At 39.4% G+C, this 25,859-nt stretch overlaps 2 protein-coding genes across 5 annotated transcripts in view; both read right to left on the bottom strand.

Annotated features, from left to right (window-relative positions):
• LOC109196997 (NLR family CARD domain-containing protein 3) overlaps positions 1-25,859 on the bottom strand; it is a 501,803-nt gene that overhangs the window by 16,747 nt on the left and 459,197 nt on the right. The window lies entirely within an intron of this gene.
• On the bottom strand, positions 885-17,006 carry LOC109196996 (protein NLRC3-like). The gene is made up of 10 exons (XM_025902716.1): positions 16,872-17,006; positions 16,689-16,787; positions 10,360-10,441; positions 9,974-10,193; positions 7,872-9,702; positions 5,154-5,327; positions 4,521-4,694; positions 3,161-3,316; positions 2,763-2,809; positions 885-2,595 (listed from the first exon to the last, which is right to left on the bottom strand). Exons 1-10 carry the CDS (start codon positions 16,958-16,960, stop codon positions 2,051-2,053), a joined length of 3,417 nt encoding a protein of 1,138 aa, XP_025758501.1. The 5' UTR covers positions 16,961-17,006; the 3' UTR covers positions 885-2,050.

The following is a 25,859-nucleotide window of genomic DNA, read 5'->3' on the forward strand; positions in this document are numbered from 1 at the left end:
ATCTCAGAACTGTCAGTGAAAATTATTCTTGGAGCTAAGTTTAATTGAGCTGCATTTTATAGAGGTGCAATTTCACAATTTGTGTATATTTTCTAAGTTCAGTATTTCATCATGTGTTGAGAAAAACAGATTTAAAAATTGCATGGTCTAATATTTACATTTAGCATATAACTGCAACATTCTTTTTTTTTCTTTTTTTTTTAAAGACTCGAAAGGACTTGAAATTCAAAGTTTCAGACTTGTGACTTTACTCGGACTTTTACACCAGTGACTCGACTCTGACTTGCCTGACATTACTTGAGACTTGAATTGTGACTTAACGATAAAGACTTGAGACTTACTTGAACAATGACTTGGTCCCACCTCTGCTGAACACATCCTCCAAAAATGTTCTATTTATATTGTGGTGTGACAGGATACATGATGTTTGTCATTTGACAAAAAATTTGCCATGTTTTTTTTTTATTCTTTATGTTTTGGTGTCTGACTGTGATATTTTTACCTGTAGTTCCTCTCTGTGACCACACGAAGGCAGTAAACACAGTTTCTCCCTGCTGACGTCAGTATTTCTATCAGTTTAATATCTGCGTTTACATACTGTAACATTACCCCACTGAAGAACACTAGTGTTGAAACACTGCAGTAAATGTGTCATAAAGACAGTATATTGTATTTGAGTTGTAGTTACTGACAATGACCAGTGGAGGGCAGTGAATGGTCCATTTCATCCTCAGAAATATGAGGCTGTTGGTATCAGTGTTGTTGATGAGCCATCAGTACAATTAAAACACAATATTAATATAAAATAATTTGATAATTTAAACACCCATGAAAGAATGATTAAAGTAACATCATGTAGTTTGTTCATTTATTTATTTGTTTAGTTTTAATAACACAAAAAAAGCTCCCTGACAAAATGGGAACACATAAACAAAGTTCCTTCAGAGATGGTGGAAATGATCATGTAATGTTGTCTTCACGAGTAAGCGAACAAAAAGAGATTAAAAACATCTAATCAGTGAAAGAAAATCCATAAATCAGTAAATAAAAAAACTAAAACATGTAAAACATGAACAACTCGAAGTGTTGTGCAAACACAGACAGAAACAGTTCGACTTACAGGTTTGTATGTGATATTTACTCAAAATAAGTCTAAGGTTAACGGTGCATGAATATATTTAGCATTAGGGTTCTCCTTCAAAGTTAAATGAGATATTAGTTTTGTTGGAGCTTCATAAAACAAAAAAGTTTCACTGTTGTGAAACATTTAAGACTCGTTTTTTTATTTGGACACTGAACAGGCTCATGATAAAACAAAACTGAAGTCCAGAGAAACAAAATAATGTGAAAATGTTTTTTAACAGTTTGTTAATTCATCATTCAAGGCACTGCAGCTCAGTGATTCCTCCTTGATATCACAGTTGGTCACCTCTGTTTCAGAGAAATACAACATATTGATATTTACTGTGAAGCTTTGAGTGGAAAAAGACAGAACAACAACATATAGGTCCTGGAATAATCGTAGCTTCCATCTTTAAAGGACTGAAGGGGAAGACGTTTACAAGGAATCATTTAAAACAGTTTAAAACATCAACTGATTGAATCCATGAATCTGAAATTCCGAGTGAAAGAGACAGACAGAACTATCTGTTCAACAGTCAGAGTGTTTCTCTAACAGGAGGACACTCTTTACACACTAAATCACAAATTTAGGCTGAAAAATTGTACCTTTTTTTTCAAAAGCACTTTTAAAATTTTTGAATGCAAACTTTATTTTCCTTGAAACAAGGAAAGAGCAGTTTATTAATCTTTCATTGATGGAGTACCCTCCAGGTCATTGTGAAAATTAAATCCTGTTGAATTGTACTGTATTTCTTTCACTTGACAGCCAATTATTAACTATACACAGACTTTGATCTAACTGTTGTGCTACATTAAAATATATTGCACTAAATGATAATGAATGTGGAATTTTATGATATTCTGGACTTTTCTTGCTTTATTTTCTCTTGCTGGATGTTTAATTTGAATTGAATACCCCTACCTCATCCTAAACTGTACACAAATTCACTGAGGAAGTAGGAAACAAGACTGTAAATCCAGGATAAAGAGGTTCAGTGAATGTGGTGTTGAAGGTGTGGAGGTGGATCAGAGTGTCAGAGGAGACTCTGTAGAAGGACAGAGTGCCAGCAGGACAGTCCACATACACTGCTACTCTGTTAGAGACAGAGGAGGACGAGGAGGAGGAGGAGATGGATGTTTTTTTATTATTGTGCCAGACAAAATAACAACCATCATCTGAACAGCTCAAACTCCAGGACTGATCATTCTCTCCAAACACACAGTGTTCTCTGTCTCCTCTCCTGTTGATTGCTCTGTAACTTACTGATATGTTAACTCCTCCTCTACACTCGACCTCCCAGTAACAACGACCAGTCAGACCATCTGTGCACAGCAGCTGAGGCCAATAATCAAATCTGTCAGGATGATCAGGATATGGCTGACCGTCCACCAGACGTGTCACCTTCCTGTTGTCTTCAGACAGTTTGAGGTGTGTGTGCACTGTGTTTGTGTCGATTTCGAGTTGACAGGAATCTGATGGAGAGAACAAACACAATCCAGCTGCAGTTATTGATCCGTCATGTGTTCATTGATTGACACTTTGATGATGACTCCTGACATCAGAGATGTCATGTGACAGTTTGAAGATGGTTGAATGTGAGCTGCTTTGTTTTCATGAGTCACATTAAAAACACACTTACACTTCCTCAGACCTGGTCTCAACCATCGGACTCCAGTAGGCTCCACCCTGAAAGGAGGAGGGGTTTAGACCAGCACAGTCTCTTTCAGCATGCACACATGGACATTACATTGCTCCCATACACATATTGTTAAGTTTTTATTTTTTAATTTTAAATTGCATTATTTAGTTCATTTAAATCAAACTGAGGTTCATTTTCTCCATTGGAACAGTCAAACATTTTGACACATGAAAATGTCTCTAAAGTCCCTTCCTGTGGTTGTTTTTTTTGCTTTTATTATGTTTCTTAAATATAACCTAGTCAAATAAGTTTAGATATTGCATAAGTAATCAGATTTTCAACCTGACATTTTGGTATATTTTATTACTGATTAAATGAATCAAGAAGCCTCTCCCTACCTGAGAGTTTCCAGTCTCAGCTGCTCTAATAGTTTTACTCCTGCCTCTTCTGGATGATTGTAAGTCAAGTCCAGCTCTCTCAGATGGGAGCGGTTGGCCTTCACAACTGATACCAGAGAGGTACAACCATATTTTGTGATCAGGCACCCTGTCAGCCTGAAAAAACAACATGTGACAGATACTGTTAGAAAACAGCATGGCAGCTAAATACAAAGTGTATTCTTTATATGGCACTGTTAGGAGAAACAAAGTCGCTTTGATCTAGAATCTAACGTCACCAAGAGCCAGATCATTTGATGGTCACGAAAATGATGAATCTAAGGAGAATTGAATTCCAAGAAAACCCAAAAAATCTAGTAAAGAAAAAGCAACATGCTAGTCCATTTTGCTGAAATTTCATTGCAGTAACTCAAAATGGTACTCTGTAGTGTGCGCTTGAGAGCATGTCTGACAATATCAGGTTTTAGATATTTGTTCAGGGGGATCTCCTCCCAGATCTGGACCAGGGTGTCACTGAGCTGCAAGTCATGGTGCCGTTGTCTTGCTTGTAGAGGTCCTTGCATCGCTCAGTGGATATGCCCCCCAAGAATATCACTGACACAGCACCAAAATGATCATGCTGAATGATGTTACATGCATAATGTTCTCTGTCATTTCTACAGACCCCTTTCATGGATTTTACACTTGCATAGGGAGAACTTGCCCAATCTACAAATACCAATCGGGCTTCTCATGCACACTTTGTAGGTTCCAATTTGTTCATTTCATTTATAGTAAAGCAGCTGAAACAACAACCCCCTCTGCTACTTAACTGACCTGGATTCTGCTGTACTCGAGCAGAGAACTGATCAGTATTAACTAGTTCATTTAGTAGGTCTGAAAGCAAATGGTACTTAGACAAAAGAGGTCAGTTTGATTTGGTGAGAAGGCAGTTTCCAGAATATTTAGGACACTTCTCAGTGTGCAAGGGACAAGCTACAAACCAGAACAGCTCTTCAGTCTCTCTTCCTATCCTCAAGAAGTAGACTGACTGAACTCAGGGGAATTGAATCCAGAGAACAATCCAACAGGAGTTGGTAAGAGTGGGTTGGGCTGGCTTAGAGTTGGTTCCAGTTGATCCAGAGTAGTCTAAACAGTTTAAGTACGGAGCTTATTTGTAGAGGAGAAAAGTGTGTCTGCCAGAGGACTCCAGGAACCATGCCTGCCACTGAAAAACATTGGTTGATACCACTCATATTCACACTCACACAAGCAGGGTAGAGAAAAGTTAGAGCAGTAAGGAAGAAAGAGAAAGAGAGGAGGGGGCTATACCTGGAGGACAGGGTAACCATGAGAAGTTGTACATTTTAAAATCGCTGACCTGAGTGTTTCCAGTTTACAGTGTGGATTATCCAGTCCAGAAGACAATATGCTCATTCCAGAGTCCGTAAGGTCATTGTCACTCAGGTCCAGCTCTCTCAGAATAGAGTATGAAGCGCTGAGAACTGAGGACAGAATTTCACAGCTTCTCTTTGAGAGGTTACAGTTGCTCAATCTGATTGGAGAGTAATGAAAAAGAAAAACATAAATCGTCTTACCTGAATTCTTGAAAATACATAACAGGGCTCTAGAGTGCGACCAATTTGGTCGCAAATGATTGCGGTGTTAAGCGATGCGGTTGAAAAATTTGAGTGCGCCTAACTTTTGTGCCGGTGCGCCCGTGGCAAAAAGTTATTCTAGAGCCCTGCATAATCTATGGACATTATCATCCCTCTTGCATGCCAAGTCCTTCTCAATTCACATAACTGAGAAAATGCTAATGATGAAAAATGATACTCGGTGCTGTACAAATGCAAATAGAATGGTTAAGTTCAAACTACTCCAGACTTTGCACATGTAAAGAACAAAATATGTGAATCTAAATATGGCATTGTAAAATCGAAATTATTATTTATGGAAGGGAAATTGAAACATTTGGCTGATAGGCACATAGATCTGACAAATATGATCTGACCTGAGTGTTTCCAGTTTACAGTATGGAATTTCCAATCCAGCCAACAGCAGCTTCAATCCTGAATCCTGCAGTTTATTGTTACTCAAGTCTAGAGATCTCAGTTCACAGTCTTCTAATTTTAGAGAAGAGGATAGAGCTTCACAGCTTCTATGTGACAGGTTGCAGCTACTGAGCCTGAAGAGACAACAATAATAAAATAGACCAATTCAGTGCAATTCAATTCAGCTTTATTTATATAACAGCAAATCACAACAGCAATTGCCACTTTTATATTATAAGGCGAAGACCCTACAATAACACAGATAAAACAGAGAAAACCCCAACAATCATATGACTCTCTTTAAGGAAGCATTTTGACGAGAGTGGTAAGGAAAAACTTCCTCTTTTCTGTGTTTTTTTTTAAAAGGAAAAACTCCCTTTTAACAGAAAGAAACCTCAGGGAGAACCAGCTAGAGATTGATAATAACAAATTATTAAATGCAGAGTGGTGTATAAACACATGATACGTGAAAAGGGTTGAAAGAAGGAGAAACACTCAGTGCATCATGGGAATCCCCTGCCAGCCTAGACCTATTGCAGTGTAACTAAGGGGGGACTCAGGGTCACGTGATCCAGCCCTAATTACAGTGGCTTGCAAAAGTATTTGGCCCCCTTGAACTTTTCCACATTTTGTCACATTACAGCCACAAACATGAATCAATTTTATTGGAATTCCACGTGAAAGACCAATACAAAGTGGTGTACACGTGAGAAGTGGAACAAAAATCATACATGATTCCAAACATTTTTTACAAATAAATAACTGAAAAGTGGGGTGTGCGTAATTATTCAGTCCCCTTTGGTCTGAGTGCAGTCAGTTGCCCATAGACATTGCCTGATGAGTGCTAATGACTAAATAGAGTGCACCTGTGTGTAATCTAATGTCAGTACAAATACAGCTGCTCTGTGACGGCCTCAGAGGTTGTCTAAGAGAATATTGGGAGCAACAACACCATGAAGTCCAAAGAACACACCAGACAGGTCAGGGATAAAGTTATTGAGAAATTTAAAGCAGGCTTAGGCTACAAAAAGATTTCCCAAGCCTTGAACATCCCAAGGAGCACTGTTCAAGCGATCATTCAGAAATGGAAGGAGTATGGCACAACTGTAAACCTACCAAGACAAGGCCGTCCACCTAAACTCACAGGCCGAACAAGGAGAGCGCTGATCAGAAATGCAGCCAAGAGGCCCATGGTGACTCTGGACGAGCTGCAGAGATCTATAGCTCAGGTGGGGGAATCTGTCCATAGGACAACTATTAGTCGTGCACTGCACAAAGTTGGCCTTTATGGAAGAGTGGCAAGAAGAAAGCCATTGTTAACAGAAAACCATAAGAAGTCCTGTTTGCAGTTTGCCACAAGCCATGTGGGGGACACAGCAAACATGTGGAAGAAGGTGCTCTGGTCAGATGAGACCAAAATGGAACTTTTTGGCCAAAATGCAAAACGCTATGTGTGGCGGAAAACTAACACTGCACATCACTCTGAACACACCATCCCCACTGTCAAATATGGTGGTGGCAGCATCATGCTGTGGGGGTGCTTCTCTTCAGCAGGGACAGGGAAGCTGGTCAGAGTTGATGGGAAGATGGATGGAGCCAAATACAGGGCAATCTTGGAAGAAAAACCTCTTGGAGTCTGCAAAAGACTTGAGACTGGGGCGGAGGTTCACCTTCCAGCAGGACAACGACCCTAAACATAAAGCCAGGGCAACAATGGAATGGTTTAAAACAAAACATATCCATGTGTTAGAATGGCCCAGTCAAAGTCCAGAGCTAAATCCAATCGAGAATCTGTGGCAAGATCTGAAAACTGCTGTTCACAAACGCTGTCCATCTAATCTGACTGAGCTGGAGCTGTTTTGCAAAGAAGAATGGGCAAGAATTTCAGTCTCTAGATGTGCAAAGCTGGTAGAGACATACCCTAAAAGACTGGCAGCTGTAATTGCAGCAAAAGGTGGTTCTACAAAGTATTGACTCAGGGGGCTGAATAATTACACACACCCCACTTTTCAGTTATTTATTTGTAAAAAATGTTTGGAATCATGTATGATTTTCGTTCCACTTCTCACGTGTACACCACTTTGTATTGGTCTTTCACGTGGAATTCCAATAAAATTGATTCATGTTTGTGGCTGTAATGTGACAAAATGTGGAAAAGTTCAAGGGGGCTGAATACTTTTGCAAGCCACTGTATATCCTTTGTCAAAAAGGAAAGTCTTAAACCTAATCTTAGAAGTAGAGATAGTGAACTATCTCTACTTCCAAACTGTTAGCTGGTTCCACAGAAGAGGGGCCTGAAATCTGAAGGCTCTGCCTCCCATTCTACCTTTAAACACTCTGGGAACCACAAGTAAGCCTGCAGTCTGAGAGCAAAGAGCTCTAATGGGGTGATATGGTACTATTAAGAGAAGATGGGCCTTAATTATACAAGACCTTGTATGTGATTATAAAGATTTTAAATTTGATTTTGGATTCACCAGGGAGCCAATGAAGAGACTCAATATCAGAGAAACATGCTCTCTCTTTCTAGTCCCTGTTAGTACTCCTACTGCATTTTGGATCAACTGGAGGCTTTTCAGGGAGTTTATAAGAAAACCTGATAATAACACATACAATTTTGTGTTCTGTTAGAGACAGGCATGTGTTTAAAAATAATTGATGATTTCATGATAACTTACAGAGCGTTTTTGGAGGCTTTGACCACTGGCAGCAGCCGCAGAAGAGTCTCCTCTGAAGCAGAGTATTTCTTCAGGTCAAACACATCCAGATCTTTTTCTGATGACAGTAAGATGAAAACCAGAGCTGACCACTGAGCAGGAGACAGTTTATCAGTGGAGATACTTCCTGAGCTCAGGGACTGTTTGATTTCCTCCACTAGAGAATGATCATTCAGTTCATTAAGACAGTGGAACAGGTTGATGCTTTTCTCTGTAGATAGATTCTCATTGAGTTTTTTCTTGATATATGTTTTCTGGTTGAACTGTGAACTACTTCTCAACCGTGTAAGCAGGGATGCTAGTAGAGTCTGATTGGTCTGTGAACTTCTTTCGGTTGTTGTCAGCAGGCCTCGTAGGAGGGTCTGATTGGTTGGCATTGAAAGACCCACAAGGAATCGGAGGAACAAGTCCAGGTGTCCATTTGGACTCTGTAAGGCCTTATCCACAGCACTCTGGTAGAAATGTGTTTTTTCAGACCTACTGGAGATTGTTTGTGCTTCTTCCAGCAAATTGACATCAGAGTTGATGAAGGTCAGACTGACATGAAGAGCAGCCAGAAACTCCTGAACACTCAGATGGACAAAGCAGAACACCTTGTCCTGGTACAGTCCTCTCTCCTCTTTAAAGATCTGTGTGAACACTCCTGAGTACACTGAGGCTTCTCTGATATTGATGCCACACTCTGTCAGGTCTGATTCATAGAAGATCAGGTTTCCTTTCTGCAGCTGCTCAAAAGCCAGTTTTCCCAGAGCCTCAACCATCTTCCTGCTCTCTGGACTCCAGTGTGGATCTGTCTCAGCTCCTTCATCATACTTGACCTTCTTCACTTTGGCCTGAACCACCAGGAAGTGGATGTACATCTCAGTCAGGGTGTTGGGCAGCTTTCTCACCTCTGTGGTTCTCAACATTTCCTCCAGAACTGTAGCAGTGATCCAGCAGAAGACTGGGATGTGACACATGATGTGGAGGCTTCGTGATGTCTTGATGTGAGAGATGACCCTGCTGCCCTGCTTCTCATCTCTGAATCTCTTCCTGAAGTACTCCTCCTTCTGTGGGTCAGTGAACCCTCTGATCTCTGTCACCATGTCAACACACTGAGGAGGGATCTGATTGGCTGCTGCAGGTCGTGTGGTTATCCAGAGATGAGCAGAGGGAAGCAGGTTCCCTCTGATGAGATTTGTGAGCAGGACATCCACTGATGTGGACACTGCAACATCAGTCAGAAACATATTGTTGTTGAAATCCAGAGGAAGTCGACACTCATCCAGACCATCAAGAATGAACATAACCTGGAAGTCTTCAAATCTGCAGATTCCTGATTCTTTAGTTGTGGTTATAAAGTGATGAACAAGTTCCACCAAGCTGAACTTTTTATCTTTCAGTACATTCAGCTCTCTGAAAGTGAATGGAAATATAAACTGGATGTCCTGGTTCGCTTTGTCTTCAGCCCAGTCCAGAATGAATTTCTGTGTTAAGATTGTTTTCCCAATGCCAGCCACTCCCTTTGTCAGCACTATTCTGTTTGTTTGATCTCTTCCACTTGAGGCATTAAAGAATTCTCCATGTTTGATTGTTCTTTCTGGTCTGTCTGGTTTCCTGGATGCTGTTTCAATCTGTCTGACCTCATGTTCATCATTGACCCCTGCAGTCCCTCCCTCTGTGATGTAGAGCTCTGTGTAGATCTGATTTAGAAGGGTTGGGTTTCCTGCTTTAGCGATCCCCTCAAATACACACTGGAACTTCTTCTTCAGCAAAGTTTTAAGATCATGTGTACAAATTGGAGCAAACATTTCTGAAAACACATAAGAAACAACTTAAGTTATTGTACAGCAAAGAGGAAGTGATGAATACACTAGCCATCAAACACCTGGGTAGTAGACAGATGTGTGATTACTGAACTTATGCACAAGCTTCATTTGTGTCTTCAGCTTCCAGAATCCAACCTGCAACCTTTCACTTGCCAAGTAAATGTATAAAACACTACACTATGGGATTATTCTCTTGAACTATTAGAAAATTTCTCATTTTTCCAGCAGATAAGATCTTTAGAGAAATACTCTTACTGCTCTGCAGTCGGTCAGCCAGCTCTTCCTGCTTCATTGTCCTCAGGAAGTGCAGTGCGATCTTTAGGAAGGGTTCTCTGCTTCTCTGCTGTTCATTCACCCCAAACACTTTCTCATCCTTCTTCTGACTCTCAAATGGTTCCATGTAGTCTGGAACCAGAACTCTTTGGATCGTCTTCAGCTCATTCTTCACAAAAGTGATAATGTTTTCCTCCAGTAGCTGGAACAGAATACTATATGATTCACATGATCATACTGAAATCTCGGAGCCAAAAATTGGATCAATGTTAGACACACTGTCCTTACACTAGTCTAAAAGATGCAGCATAGAGATCACTGAGAACAAAATAGAAAATAGCAAAAGTAGTTTTTGCACATGTACTGACCATAAATATTGAGTTAAGTTTTATGTGGTGATGCTGCTGGCCAGACTGATCACTGGAAACCTCTGAGCTCTCCTTGTTCACCCTGTGGAGAAATCATGAAGACTTGGCTCATGTTATGCCTCTCCACACAAAAAAAAACAGAAATAAATTAAAACTGCAAGAAGCGATGAAACTGACTGTGCCCATTAGATTGTGTATAAGAAAACCAACTACATCTTATTTTGCTGTATATTGTCTGGATCCAAAATTTTAAATTTCATATGTGATTTTATCAGTTAATATTGATTTCCCGGTGCCTGGAGGTAACATTAAGCATTAGCTAATATTGGCTTGTAGATGTCTCTGGACTCAGAATACCATCTTATATGTTAAATTTGGGATAGGCTGGACAAAGTACATTTAAAATATGACAGTTTAATCTCCTCTGGCAAATGATCAAAGTTTGACAATCCGTCGTGGACATACCCTTCTATGAAAACTCAAAAGCTTTACAATTTAGCATCACCAAAGCCTTTAGATTAAGCATGTTGATTCATTCCAATCTCTAGGAGAAGTTTGATAAGTACAAGACCAGAAAATGGCAAAAATGGAACCAAAACTTGCATCTTAGATTGAAAATGACTGACTTCCTGTTATGTTTAAAATAGTGCTGTCAATAGATAAAAAAAAAAATTAACTAATTAATCTCACAATTTTCTGTAATTAATCGCGATTAATCGCAATTACTTGATCAATAGCCTGGCTGCAATTACACTTTTTCAACTTTATATTTAAGCTTGTAACTGACATTTATGCAATATAAAGAAGTAAATGGAGAATAAACACAAAGAATGTATGCTTAAATTCAAAGAGAATTTAAATAGTTTTCTTCTGTCTTTTAGCACAGTTTCTCTCCTGTGAAATACAACTTTTTAAAAAACGTATATAGTAACAGTATACACTAATATATAATATATATTAGTGCTCTCAAACAATCACAGTTTTTAATCAGATTTATCACAGGGTTACTGTGGATTAATTTTGATTAATCACAATTAAATCTCATTCATTTTTAATCTATATTAATTGCATTTCATTTTGCATGAGCAAAAAAAGCAACATCCCCGGCTAAGGTATGCTTCGCGTCAATGTGATATTTTAAGCTGGAAGTGCTTCGGTGAAAAGATAATTCCTTCTTGCACAATGTGCATAATACTTTATGTTGGTCGACTCTTCCATCTGGTTATTTTTTAATACTCAAATTTCCCATCGAGAGGGCCAATGTGTGTTTATCATCTTCCATATTGAGTTGATTGGTTCAGCTGCCCGTCACTACCAGATCAACTGCCCATTTGCACATGTACGAAGATAACTCTACTTGGGCAAACTGTCTGAAATGCGTTGACAGAAACATTTGAGGGATTTTGAAGCATTCTGCACTCCAGATGTGTTAATAGCATTAAATTTTTTTATCGCGTTAATCGTGATGACGGCTTAATCTGCGTTAACGTGTTAATTTTGACAGCACTAGTTTAGAGTATTGATCCAAAAGGGTTTTTTTCTTGAGCTATTACATCAGGCTATCAAATTTCATATATGCAGATGAAACAGTTTCGTGGATGCCTCATTGAGATCCTGTAGGTGGTGCTGTAAACCCAATTTAGCATCTCCACCATTAGGCCCAATTAACACAAAAGCTTCATCATGTCAGAGGTTTTAAGTTATGATTTTTTAAAGCTTTCCTAACTCCTTGACAACAACTTCTCCTGGGGAGTCATTATGATGCCACCAGGGCAATGAAAAGTTTTCATTTTCATCATCAATTTATTTAGACCACTATTGGGGTGGTTGTGATCAACTTGTGAAAACCCCCCCAAATATTCCTAATAGATAGCACTCTAACTATCGATCAGTATTGGCCAGTGTTGGGGAGTAATGGAGTACATGTACCGCCGTTACGTATTTAAAATACAAAATATGAGTAATTGTATTCTGTTACAGTTACCGTTTAAAAGGGTGGTATTCAGAATACAGTTACTTTGTTGAAATAAATGGATTACACGGTGGTCGTTTCCTGTTTCATATATTAGGCTATGCTCTCTCTATTTTTGGTAATTCCACCCTGGTGGAAACCTAAACAAAAGGTTTAGGGCAGGGAAAATCATCACAGACCCCTCACACCCTGGACACAGACTTTTTGATCTGCTGCCCTCTGGCAGACGGTACAGAAGCCTGCAGACCAGGACCACCCGACACAGGAACAGTTTCTTTCCCCTCGCCATCTCCCTTCTAAACAGTTGACCTGTCACACTGCTCCCACTGCAAGACTGCAACTGCACCTTATGTACATTCTGTAGTATTCATTCCACCTCTTTTCATTTCTGTATTTTATGTATATAAGTTTAGATTAGTTATTTATAGTTGGTTTACACAGCTTTGTGTATGTATGTGTATGCATGTGTAATGTATATATAGACACGTGTGTGTGTGTGTGTGTGTGTGTGTGATTTACATTGCTGTGCTTGAGAGCCACCATCTACCAGAACCAAATTCCTTGTATTTGTCTGCACACATACTTGGCCAATAAACACGATTCTGATTCTGATTCTGAAAACGCGCATTAAGAGGCTCTAATGCCTGCGTCCCAATCTCGCGGCCCATGTTACCTCTACTTGCAGCCTGCATAGTGACGTGAAGAAATATTAAAAAAAAATTATTCAGAAAAATTATTTAATAAGAAGGCAATAGACAAAGTGTTACAGGCATCGGCCTAAAGAATGTAGCCTCATGGGCAGTGTAGTCTGTGCTGCAGGGAGAAAGGACTGCCTTACCCGTTATGTGTCTGTGAGAGCAAGAGAGGGAGAAATAGGACAGTCGAAAAGTATGAGTTGTCACCCACCAGAAACGGGAGATGGAAGCATATAAATATAATAATAACCACTGCAGCCAAAAAGAGTGCCTGACAAGCCCAGTTGTAAGTAAACTATTAAGACTCGACTGTACACCGTGTTCGTGTTTTCCTCCGAAACAATAAGTTCCTTTGGAGCAGCCTTTCAACGCATCTCTCTGTCTCTCACGAGGAAAGTTGACCCAGACAACAAAGTAAAGCTAGTTTTTGGCTACGAGCTGGACACGGAACCCGATTTATTAGCCAGAGGTCCCTTTACTACAGTTTTACGCCTTAACGGTTCTGAGCTGCGGACCTGTTTTATATACGCACGAAATAGTTTTCTATACGAGATCGCTTCAGTAACCTTGAGTAAAAGTAATAAATCACACAGCAATAGTACATTCATGTAGCTGTAAAAAGCATGATAATATATTAAGTAATCCAAAGTATTCAGAATACGTTACTCTCATTGAGTAATGTAACGGAATACGTTACAAAATACATTTTGGGGCATATATTCTGTAATCTGTAGTGGGATACATTTTAAAAGTAACCTTCCCAACACTGGTATTGGCACATAGATCTGTTCAGGTCAAGACTCTTATCAAACGTAAAATATAGGGCAGATAGGACAAGGTGTATTAGAGTTACAAGATTTTCATGCTTCATGGCTTTAAAGTTCGCCATGCCACCAGTGTCATGCCCTTTGACAAAAACTCAGTTTTCAAAATAAAGTAACGCCAACTCCTCAAGTGTTTTCTGACCAAAATATAGATTTTAGTTGGATGTGGTATCTCAAAGTTTAAAGCATGTCTTTAAAAAAAAATCTTTAAATATTTCCATACACACAGACACACCCTTTAACAAAAACACAATTAGGATGTGTAGTTTATAAATATGAAATTGATTGGATAAAATCCCTATGAGGAAAGTAATACCTGAAAATCACAAAAAACAGCACAAAAATTTTTCATTAAGTTCAAGATGGCAGATTTTATGTTGGGTTTAAAGCAGGGGTAGGCAACTCCAGGCCTTGAGTGTCGGTGTCCTGCAGGTTTTAGATATTACCCTGGGTCAACACACCTGAATCAAATGATTAGTTCATTACCAGGCCTCTGGAGAACCTCAAGAAATGTTGTGGAGGCACTTTAGCAATTTGAATCAGCTGTGTTGGATCAAGGACACATTTAAAACCTGCAGGACACCGGCACTTGAGACCTGGAGTTGCCTACCCCTGGTTCAGAACATGACTCCAAGAGGATTCTTGGTGTTTCTTGGTTACACATGTGTACCAAATCTCAAAAATGTATGAAAAGCACAACTGTGGAGCTTATCTTTTTGAAGGGGGCACCACAGAGTCATTTTCTTGCGACCATGTGCTAGACCCATAAACTGTTTAAATTAGAGATGGCACAATATCACTTTTTTTTTTATGTCCGATGCCGATACCAATATCATAAATTTGGATATCTGCCGATACTGATATAAATCCGATATAGCGTATTTTACAATCAATAAAACGTTTTTTTTTTAAAATATCTTGCTGCATTTTGTATAAGTTCATACTCAAGTTTAAAAAAACAAAACAAAACTAAAGCTATTCTGTTATACTTGTAATGAAAAAAATACACTGCACCCAAAATATTTCATAGTTCAGCAAAACTGATCAATCTAATAAACTTAAACCTGCTCCATCCTTCCTATTCTGGTTTTTTAAAGAGTACTTAGCAGAAATATTAAGCAACCTAACTAATAGGGTTGCAAACTCCCAGCAAAAAGAAAAAAAATAGAGAACCACCCCCTGCCCTCCGCCTCATAACCCTTAATTGACGTAATCGACTTTAATTTAATGCACGTGTTTAAAAAAAATGCACAGAAATGGTTATTTTTCTACAATAATTAAATAGATTCAACATCTTTCTTCAACAGAATTGCAGACTGCACAGATGGTATCTTCCCAAAGGAAAAAGTACTATAGCTTACTAAGTTATAAATTTGACTTAATAGTTACTATATACAGTAATGGACTTCTGTACATTTTACATCAGATGAAAACTTTGGTTGTAAGATTCAGATAATTATTTATTAAAAGCTAGACATGACAATTAGAAAGAAAAGTATGTCTTTGTGCCCCCCTGGCAAAACTTTGCTAGATCCGCCCCTGCACAGTTACCAGCTGTCAGCTACGTAGAAAAGGATCCTGGTGTAGAAAGTAATATTAAATAAATTCTAACAACAAGTGTAAATGTGCTGCTGTTGTGTATCTGCTGGTTTCCTCTTTCTGGCGCAAAGTGGCGATAAACAAACAAGAGAGACGGAGTTGCGACAGAAAAGCCGATCAGCTGATCATTGATCAGTTTCATGATTGAAGTAGCAACAGGAGAGGGAGGGAGAGAGAAGAGGCAGTCGCTCCATATATCGGTTGTTAAGCTTAACATAAAAATGCTTTACAAACATTCAGAGATGAACTTACACACTTGCTTTACTTCTCTGGGATACCTTTCTCTGAGATTAAATGCCGGTTTCGTAGCGAGGCTCCAAAAGCTCAACCAGACCACCGACAGGTCTCGCACAGCCACAGCCGCTCTATCACGTGACGCACACTGCTCCGACGTGCTAAGGTTATGAGCTGAGTTACGCCATGTTGCAAGTTTTGTGAGGTGCTTTTGTGATATTTAATGGATTGGATTACATTTTTTTATTTCTCTCCGATATCCGATCCAGTAATTTAGGTCACTATCGGGCCGATACTGATACATAATATCGGATCGGTCCATCTCTAGTTTAAATTTCCACCAGAACTTTGAGAAGTTTTTAAGCATGCTTGAGCTCTAAAATAAGCCATTCTTTTTTGTAAATACTACTACTGCCACTACTACTCCTAATAAACGGAGCAGATGCAGTGTGACCTTTGCAATGTCAGTGCTCAGGCCTTGATGACACATAAGTATCCTGTTTATCTTGTTATCATGTCAAAATGTGAGGCTGCTTTGGGGCTTGATGTCTATTTCTTCTCTGGTTCTTGTGTTGACACTTTTAGAAGATGAAACCAGGTAAGAGAATACGCACTTTATGTATTAAAAAAAAATGTGATAAGCACATAGCTCACATTAAATCTGCCCACACAAAGACTTGAGCTAAAGGTCCATGAAGTGATGTGTGGAAATGATCACTGAGTCATATCATTGTGGTAGTAAAGGTTTAGTTGTCCTGCTGATGCCACTGAGAACCACCAACAGAGTCTAGAGCTGTTTGGAGCCTTCAGCTCAGTTTGGTTTATTGACAAATACCTCATACATCATAAAGCTTTCACATGCTTCCCATGCCATGTTTCTGGAAAAAAAAACCTCACTCAAGACTTCATACTACATTTGATTATAGACACGTGAAAAGCTGATCTGGCATTAACCCTGTTTGAAAGTTTACTGAAAAAATAAACATATATACAGATATAGATTACCTTTCCACATCAGAGTATTGTCCTTTAAAATCAGCACCAATACTCTTTGACCAGTCACTCTTTAAGGACACACAGCTGGGTTCAGCTCCAGGTTGGTTCCTGTGAATAATGATGGAGCAGTGATGTGAGTGCTGAGCTGTGACATGGAGAAGAGTCATGGACAGTTAGAGATGGTCATCTCACCTCTGAGCTTTGGTCTGGCTCTCATGTTCCCCACACAGAGTGGTTTTAGAGGGAGGGGCTCCCTCCTCTCTGTCCTCACACTGATCCATGCTGCTGAATCCACATCCACATCAGCTCACATACACTTTCTAGCTTCACCTGCAGAGGAAACACAAATCATTCATGTGCACATCAACTGAAATCCTCCCTCTGCAGTGTATGTTGTCCAAACACTGAGATGAACCAGAAAACCAGCAGTGTCAGACAGCAGTGTGAGGCAGAGGAAGCTGCCATCAGCTGCTCTACTTCTACTATCAGTCCACTAGATGGCGCCATGAAGCACACACGATGCTTCCACTGACACACACTGATTCACTGTGACTGGAAGTTTTATTCAATTAATATTCAGTTAAAAACAGAAACAAACAAACACATGACCTCAGATCTCTGCCTCAGATTCTCTTCTTAATAAGTAAAATGACTTTTCACTCATGTTAATCTAAAACTCAACTAACAAAAGAAAAGCAACCTGTTGTTTTAGTTTGTTTTGCGAACCTTAAAGAGTTTTTATTTTTGTTTCCAGAGATATTTCATCAAAAAGAAACATACAGCGAACATAGCTTGATGATGCACATTAACTATAGAGGGAAATAATCCTCATAGAGGTCACAAATTTGTATCATATGATCTACAAGCCTGAACTATTCAAAAAATTCATACACAGATTTTTTTTGTGATTTTAAGCACTCACAACGTGTCTCAGTCCATGCACAAAGCAATTTGAACATTAGATACTGAAGGCTACATTAAAACTGGACTCAGTACTGCTAATACACACACACACACACATTTTTAAGGTTAACTTATCTGATATCTGATAATTTTGATAATATCTGATTATTTTCATTTTCAAAAAGATTCTTAAACCTATAATGTTAGCCAGGAAAACATTACAGGCTTCCATTACCTTAACACAGAGCTTCACATGGAGAAAATCATCTGGGACACCAAGTTCAGGAATGTGAAGTGAAACTTTTAAAAGGAAGGAAATGCTTTCTGTAAAGTTCTAAATGAGCAACATCCGAAGCCCACTCACATGCCCTCTGTACTGGAATCAGAATCTGGAGATGAGGGGGATGACTCACTGACGTACTTTACCAACTCTCCAGTTGTTCAGCCAGTGCGATGGATTCACTCTTAAGGCTGTCCTAGTGTAAATGCCTGTATGATGCCTATAGGACATACCGGACACACTAGGAGAGCTGACAGGGTGGTAGAAGGGCATTAACCCAGCTGCAGGATTGGTACTTGGACCTTTGTGCAAAGAGGAACAGAAGTTACACTCTGAGATCCTTCAAAATGACCTCCAGCAGGCTGTTCATGTTTCTGACCAAACTGTTAAAAACAGAGTCCATGAGGGTAAAATGAGCATGAAAAATTTTATTACATAAGTGCCAATGAATATCTGCACCCATGACATTTTTCTTCACGCATGTGAGTCTTGACATAAATATAATGTCATACCACTGTCTCTCCACCTCATATCAGTCCATCATCCGGCTGCCTGCCAGGCTCATGCTGACTGATTTTCATCATTTATATACCTGTCAGACAATTTTTACACTCAATTTCAATGGTTTCTGCGTGTTTGTAGCAAAGAAACTTAACAGGCACAAAGGGTAGAGGCAGGGCTAGAATTAAACACGTCTTTATTAAAGTCAAAAACTAAAAATCAAGTTCTCCCAAAGCCAGGAAACCTTTAACTTTAAGTAATTACACAATGAAACACAATGAACGCAGTGAAACACACAGCTCCAAACATAAACTACTTCACTTCTTTACATATTTAGGTAGCTGATAACAATTTAATTTAACTTCGAGAAATGTTTAATATCTACTAATATAGACTTTAGCAGGATAATATTGTGACTTCAAGGAATCACTGTTAGTATCATTGTGGTTAACAGCAGTCATCAGTACAATTACAAAAAGCAGATTGAAAAACAGTTCTGTCATCTGCGTTCATTAAACTGACTTCATGTAATTCATCTTCCCACTAACAGAGTGCAAGAAATGATCATCAATGAAGAGTTAAATGAGATGTTAGTTATATCAGACCTTTGCATATTTATCTGATTAATATTAATTAATTAGTTATTGTTTCTTTCATTAGATTATTTTTAAAAGCAGTAATTTTTATAGAATGGCAGAGACATGAGTGATCATGAGTGATGAATATCTTCAATTCAGTTAGAATTGTTGAATGTCCATTTATTTAGTCATGGAACATCCACACAGGCTGGTTACCATTATTTGGGAGAAAATAAAAGCAAAACCCAAAATGTCCTCTTATTGTGAAAATCTCCCTTAATTCCTGTCCTGCTTCAATAACAGTAATAATATGTGGAGAGGTTGAAAATGAAAAAAAAAAATGAAAGAAATAGCAAACAACGACAACAACAACAACAATGAATGAGCTCAGGCTTGTCTAAGATGCAGAGGAGCTGGTTCTTGACTGAGATTCACAAAAAATGCTACATAATAATATTCACTGTGAAGGTTTGAGTGAAAAAAAGACAAAACAAAATCTGCTTCATGAAATAATTCCAGCTTCCATCTTAAAAGGACTAAAGACAAAGAAGTTGACAAAGGATCATTGTTTAAAACTGAATTAATCCATGCGTCTGAAAACATGCTTCTGATTGATATACTACACCAATCAGATGAATATCCAGGTGTGCTAAACTTCACACAGACTGATTGATGAACCAGGAGACCAGACTGTAAATCCAGGATAAAGATGTTCAGTGAATGTGGTGTTGAAGGTGTGGAGGTGGATCAGAGTGTCAGAGGAGACTCTGTAGAAGGACAGAGTGCCAGCAGGACAGTCCACATACACTCCTACTCTGTTAGAGACAGAGGAGGAGGAGGAGGAGGAGGAGATGGACATTTCTTTTTCACTGTGACATACAGAACGAGGAGCATCATCAGAGAAGAACAGACTCCAGGACTGGTCATTAACTCCAAAAACATATTCAAAATCATCTTGTATCCTTCCAGCTTTGTAAATCACTGCTACATTAACGGTTCCTCTACACTCGACCTCCCAGAAACAACGACCAGTCAGATCATTTCTACAGAGCAGCTGATGATAGAAGTAAAATCTGTCTGGATGATCAGGATATGAATGAACCTCCTCCACATGTGTCACCTTCCTGTTGTTATCAGACAGTTTCAGGTTTTTGTGTACTGTGTTTGTGTCGATTGTGAGTTGACAGGAATCTGATGGAGAGAACAAACACAATCCAGCTGCAGTTATTGATCCATCATCTGTTCATTGATTGACACTTGGATAACTACTAACATCAGAAAAATGAATGAGTGATGAAAATGTTTCAGTGTTTTTTGTGTTCATTAATCACATTAAAAACACACTTACACTTCCTCAGACCTGGTCTCAACCACTGGACTCCAGCAGGCTCCACCCTGAAAGGAGGAGGGGGGTCAGACCAGCACAGTCTGTGTGCATGCTGAACATGCATTTAATGTGCGTATGAACAATGTATGTTCATACACACACAGGGACATTACATTGTTCTAATATGCATACTAGTCCCTGTTAGCTCCCAGATTATCCCTGTAGAGGATTTCTGGACCGACTTAGCAAGAAAACAGTATGACTGGAAGGTTCCAACCTTTACCAAATCCAGGAGAATGAACTTCTGTTGGACTCCCTGGCTGCAGAGGCCTCTTGAAATCTGGACAAGCCTATGCTTCCATATCTTGGTGCCCCAGCAAACACATATCGGGAGTCAATTATGGTTACCTCCATTCACGAGGAGGATCAATTACCCAAGCTTGAACCCAGGCCAAAGTGAGCTGAAGACCATCAGCTATGGGTCTCACCAGTTAATGTCCTGGGTATTTCACCAATAGGTTGAGAAGAAAAGAGTCTACAAGATTTTGCCCGAGGTGACAACTCTCCCCACTGGTGACTGATTTGGTCCCCCACATGTGGTCCATTGGAACAAGCTGCCCAATGGCTTGAGGTCTATTACAAATATCTCAAAACCCTTTTTATTCTCACAGGCTTACAATTAATAAGTGTGTGTATCTAAACTACAGTTTAAAAGGTCATACTTTTTTTTATATTCTATGGCAAGCACCTTAATTTAAAATTCATTTAAATGTGAAACAAAATCAAACTCACATTTACATTTGTTGTTATTGCTAAACTTGACAAGTTTCAATGAATAGTAATAACACACATGCATGAAACAGGAAATAAGTGAAGTACTTTCTGGTCTATTAGACATTCTTCCCCATACCTGAGAGCTTCCAGTCTCCACTGTGGATCATTCTGTAATGCTGATAGCATCCTCGTGCCAGAGTCACCTGGATGATTGTAGCTTAGGTTCAGCTCTTTCAAACGGGAGGGATTGGAGCTCAGAGCTGAGGCCAGATAAGTACAGCCTTGCTCTGTGATCAGGCAGCCCGACAGACTATAGACACAAAACAACAATCTATCTGTGAATACTTCACTCAAGATTTGCTTTCATTGGTTTGCGTCTGTTTTTCACATACAATGTCATACATCCTTTCAATCTCCAATTCAATTTAGCTTGATTTAGAACATGACAATCCTCATAGATGACAACAGTTCTCAAGTAAGGCCTAACAATATTAGAAAGTTAATTCCAGCAATCGGATGAGCCCCAGAGAAAAGCTCTTGGTGATGGTGGGGAGAAGGAATGCTCTTTTAACATGCTGGTGTCTCTGGGCCAGCTGTCCAATTTCAAACTACATACTTTGAAGCAGACCTTTAGAAATGCAGTTTCAAACAAGAGATATACAGGCATTGTACAAAAAAAAAAAATCTATGTGGTACTTTGGACTGAAAGTAACTAACAATAATTTGTCCTAAAATGGTATGTTAAGGAACCTTGAGGGTTAGATACAATGTCCTTTAACAAATCATATCTTAATATGCTTCTTTTGGCTGCTCTCTCAAGTGGTCACCACAGCAGATGAATCTACATATTTATTTTGGCAAAGATTTTTTATAATGGAGTTCTAAATGAGTTTGCAGTTTATCCACTGATAAAACTCAGCTTTTAAATTGTTGTGGGTGAAAAAGTCTAAAGCCTGACCTGAGAGTTTCTAGTTTACAGCGTGGATTTTTCACTCCAACAGACAGCAGCTTCACTCCTGAATCCTTCAGGTCATTGTTGCTCAGGTCCAGCTCTCTCACACTGTTGGACTGGGAGCTGAAAACTAAAGACAGAGCTTCACAGCTTTTCTCTGAGAGCTGACAGTCATTCAGTCTGAAAAAAAAAAAAATCAAATTAAATCACCTTTAATGTTGAATCTGCACAATTAAATAGAAAAACAAAACAATAAATACTGAGGACAAATGTGAAACACTTTAAATTTGCTTAGCAAAAACTAATGAAAACCAATGAGGAACTGGTAGATTTAGTTATACTAGGTTGACCAGTATCCAACTAGACAGGTATGTAGTGCCATTTGTGACTTTCCAAATTCTAGTATTTAGGATGTATGGAGGTAATTGTACACTTAAGTAGCTCAGACAAGCAACAATGCACCCATTCATTTAGCTGATAGCTTCATTTAGTAGCTTTTGCAGAAGTGACGGTAGGAGCAATGTTTAGCAATCATCGTGTGATTTAGCTGAATGAAAATGTTGTGCTGAAAGTTTGCTATATTTTAAATGTTTGGTAACTTAAAAATTAGTATAACAATCAGCATGTGCAGGGAGCACATGGGGCAGGACTGAAAGAAGATGAGTGGAGGAAGGATGCTAGCAGATGACTTGGCAAATAAGAGACATGATTTGTAAGTAATTTTTTCCAGGGAGTCTACAGCCTAGACACTCAAAGGAGATTCAACTGTAACTGCAGGATAATCAGGGAAGGAGGGGATGAATGGACTTGAGAAAAATATAGCATGCCGGTGAAATTTATAGTTCTCACAAAATAGAAAACCTGTCAGATAAGAAGAGATAGAGGAAAAAGTGAAACAGCGATGCTGGAGGCAGTCATGAATCATTGAGTGAGATGTTACTCAGATCTCACATGGAATGACCAAAGGAGTATGATTCAGTTTGACGGCAGCTGCAAAGGATGTTCAGGCGTGGGTGGGGCACTTCTGTATGGAGATGGCATGTTTCTTTGGTTCTTGCTTCCTCTGGAAGCTCCAGTTTACATCGAAGAAGTGAATGTTGCCTAACTGCACCAAAACTCTCAAAACAGTTTGAATTTCTGGTTTAACAGTTTTCTTTTTGTTTTCTATTTTCTCTCTCTCTCTCTTCCATCTCTCTCTCTCTCTGTGTGTGTGTGTGTGTGTGTGTGTGTGTGTGTGTGTGTGTTTATCACAATAGTATCAAATAAATGCTGAAACCTAACTACAGTGTTACGGTTTACTGTCATAGAACAGTTAACAAATTAACTTTAATTATTTAACTTCTGAATACAAATTGTGCCAAAGATAGAAAATAATGTCAACACCAGTGATGCACCAGTGGAAAAAAAAAAAACACTGACTCACACACTCACTTACATGACTTTTTTGGAGGCTTTGACCACTGGCAGCAGCCTCAGAAGAGCCTCCTCTGAAGCAGAGTATTTCTTCAGGTCAAAAACATCCAGATAATTTTCTGATGACAATAAGATGAAGACCAGAGCTGTCCACTGAGCAGGAGATAATTTATCTGGAGAGAGGCTTCCTGATCTCAGGGCCTGTTGGATCTCAACCACTAGAGAACAATCATTCAGTTCATTCAAACAGTGAAACAGGTTGAGGCTTTTCTCTGTGGACAGATTCTCATTGAGCTTCTTCTTGATGTACTGAACTGTGTCCTGATTGGTCTGTGAGCTACTTCCTGTCTGTGTCAGCAGGCCTCGCAGAAGAGTCTGATTGGTCTGCAGTGATAGACCCAGGAGGAAACGAAGAAACAAGTCCAGGTGTCCATTTGGACTCTGTAAGGCCTTGTCTACAGCACTCTGGTAGAAGACTTTTTGCTTGTGTTTAATTCCAAACAGTTTAAATGACCAAGATTTCTTTTCTTCCAGCAGATTGACTCCAGAGTTGATGAAGGTCAGACTGACATGAAGAGCAGCCAGAAACTCCTGAACACTCAGATGGACAAAGCAGAACACCTTGTCCTGGTACAGTCCTCTCTCCTCTCTAAAGATCTGTGTGAACACTCCTGAGTACACTGAGGCTGCTCTGATATCGATGCCACACTCTGTCAGGTCTGATTCATAGAAGATCAGGTTTCCTTTCTGCAGCTGATCAAAAGCCAGTTTTCCCAGAACCTCAACCATCTTCCTGCTGTCTGGACTCCAGGGTGGATCTGTCTCAGATCCCTGATCCTTGACCTTCTGCAATCGGACTTGCACCATCATGAAGTGGATGTACAGCTCTGTGAGGCTTTTAGGCAGATCCCTGCTCTCATTATTTATTGTAAGACACTCCAGAACTGTTGCAGTGATCAAGCAGAAAACTGGGATGCGGCACATAATGTGGAGGTTTTCTGATAACAAGATGTGGGAAATTATAATACTGGCCTGTTCCTCATCTCTGAATCTCTTCCAGAAATATTCATCCTTCTGTCGGTCATTGAACCCCCTGACCTCTGTCACCATGTCAACAAACTGAGGAGGGATCTGATTGGCTGCTGCAGGCCGTGTGGTTATCCAGAGATGAGCAGAGGGAAGTAAATGGCCCTTAACTAGGTTTATCAGCAGCACATGAACTGAGGTGGACTCTCTAGGGTCAGTCAGGATCTTGGTGTTGTTGAAGTCCAGAGGAAGCCGACACTCATCCAGACCATCAAAGATGAACAAAACCTGGACGTCTTCAAAGCTGCAGATTCCTGATTCTTTGGTTTCAGTAAAGAAGTGATGAACAAGTTCCACCAAACTGAAAGTTTTCTCTTTCAAAAGATTCAGCTCTCTGAAAGTGAACAGAAATATGAACTGGATGTCCTGGTTGGCTTTGTCTTCAGCCCAGTCAAGAGTGTATTTCTGTGTTAAGACTGTTTTCCCAATGCCAGCCACTCCCATTGTCAGCACTGTTCTGATTGGTTCTTCTCTTCCAGGTGATCCTTTAAAGATCTTGTCTTGTCTGACTGTTTTTTCTTGCCTGTCTGATTTCCTGGATACCATTTCAATCTGTCTGACCTCATGTTCATCATTGACCTCTGCGGTCCCTCCCTCTATGATGTAGAGATCTGTGTATATCAGATTCAGAAGGGTTGGGCTTTCTCCTTTGGCGCTCGCCTCAAATGCACACCGGAGCTCCCTCTTTAGCTTAGATTTGAGTTCTGACTCACACTTTAGAGGACCATCTGAATGACAAAACAACATTATAAGATTATTTGACAACTTGTAGTCAAATGTTGACCTTCCAAAGCATTTCTTTAATCTGTGAGTCAATTCAGAAAGTATTCAGATCTCTTAATTTTACACTGTAAATTCATTTTAAGTGAATTAAAAAACATCGACACACAGAAACAGTGTCTCATCACATCCAAGAACCCTTTTCCTCTCTGAATTATTACTGCTGGTTAACAACCTATCTGAAGTTTATCTGACCTAATGGAGTTTAAAAGATTGATTGATAGAAATTGTGAGGTGGCCCTTCCAGCAAGTTCTCTTTGAAAACAACAAGAGCTCTCATTGATCAGTGTATACATGTTTCTGCGTTAATGACAACTCCTCAGACAAACTATTAATATCCTACCTGTTGGTGAAGCCTCTTGGGTTGAATTGTCCATCTGTCTATGCTCAGTAGGTTTCTCCATTCTTAATCTATAAAAAAAAAAGAGAGAAAACATGAAGCACAATAAGTACTGGAGATGTTTTGGCATAATGCATAGTCACACAGCATATCAGCATAAACAGCTAATACCAACTATCAATCACAGTGGTGGAGGGGTGATGGTGTGTGCTTGTTTTGGCCACCTTGAAGTCACTGAATCAAAGT

This window comes from Oreochromis niloticus, linkage group LG23, assembly GCF_001858045.2.
Source record: "Oreochromis niloticus isolate F11D_XX linkage group LG23, O_niloticus_UMD_NMBU, whole genome shotgun sequence".
In the NCBI taxonomy this organism is placed as follows: Eukaryota; Metazoa; Chordata; class Actinopteri; order Cichliformes; family Cichlidae; genus Oreochromis; species Oreochromis niloticus.

Bases quoted from the DNA above. Each gene is read 5' to 3' on its own strand.
- LOC109196996 (XM_025902716.1), bottom strand. From the start codon at position 16,960: ATGGATCAGTGTGAGGACAGAGAGGAGGGAGCCCCTCCCTCTAAAACC. The intron at 10,194-10,359 runs GTCAGTACATGT...ATTCTGTTCCAG, and splicing joins AACTTAACTCAATATTTATG to CTACTGGAGGAAAACATTAT. The intron at 4,695-5,153 runs GTCAGATCATAT...CTCTCCAATCAG, and splicing joins TGTAAACTGGAAACACTCAG to ATTGAGCAACTGTAACCTCT.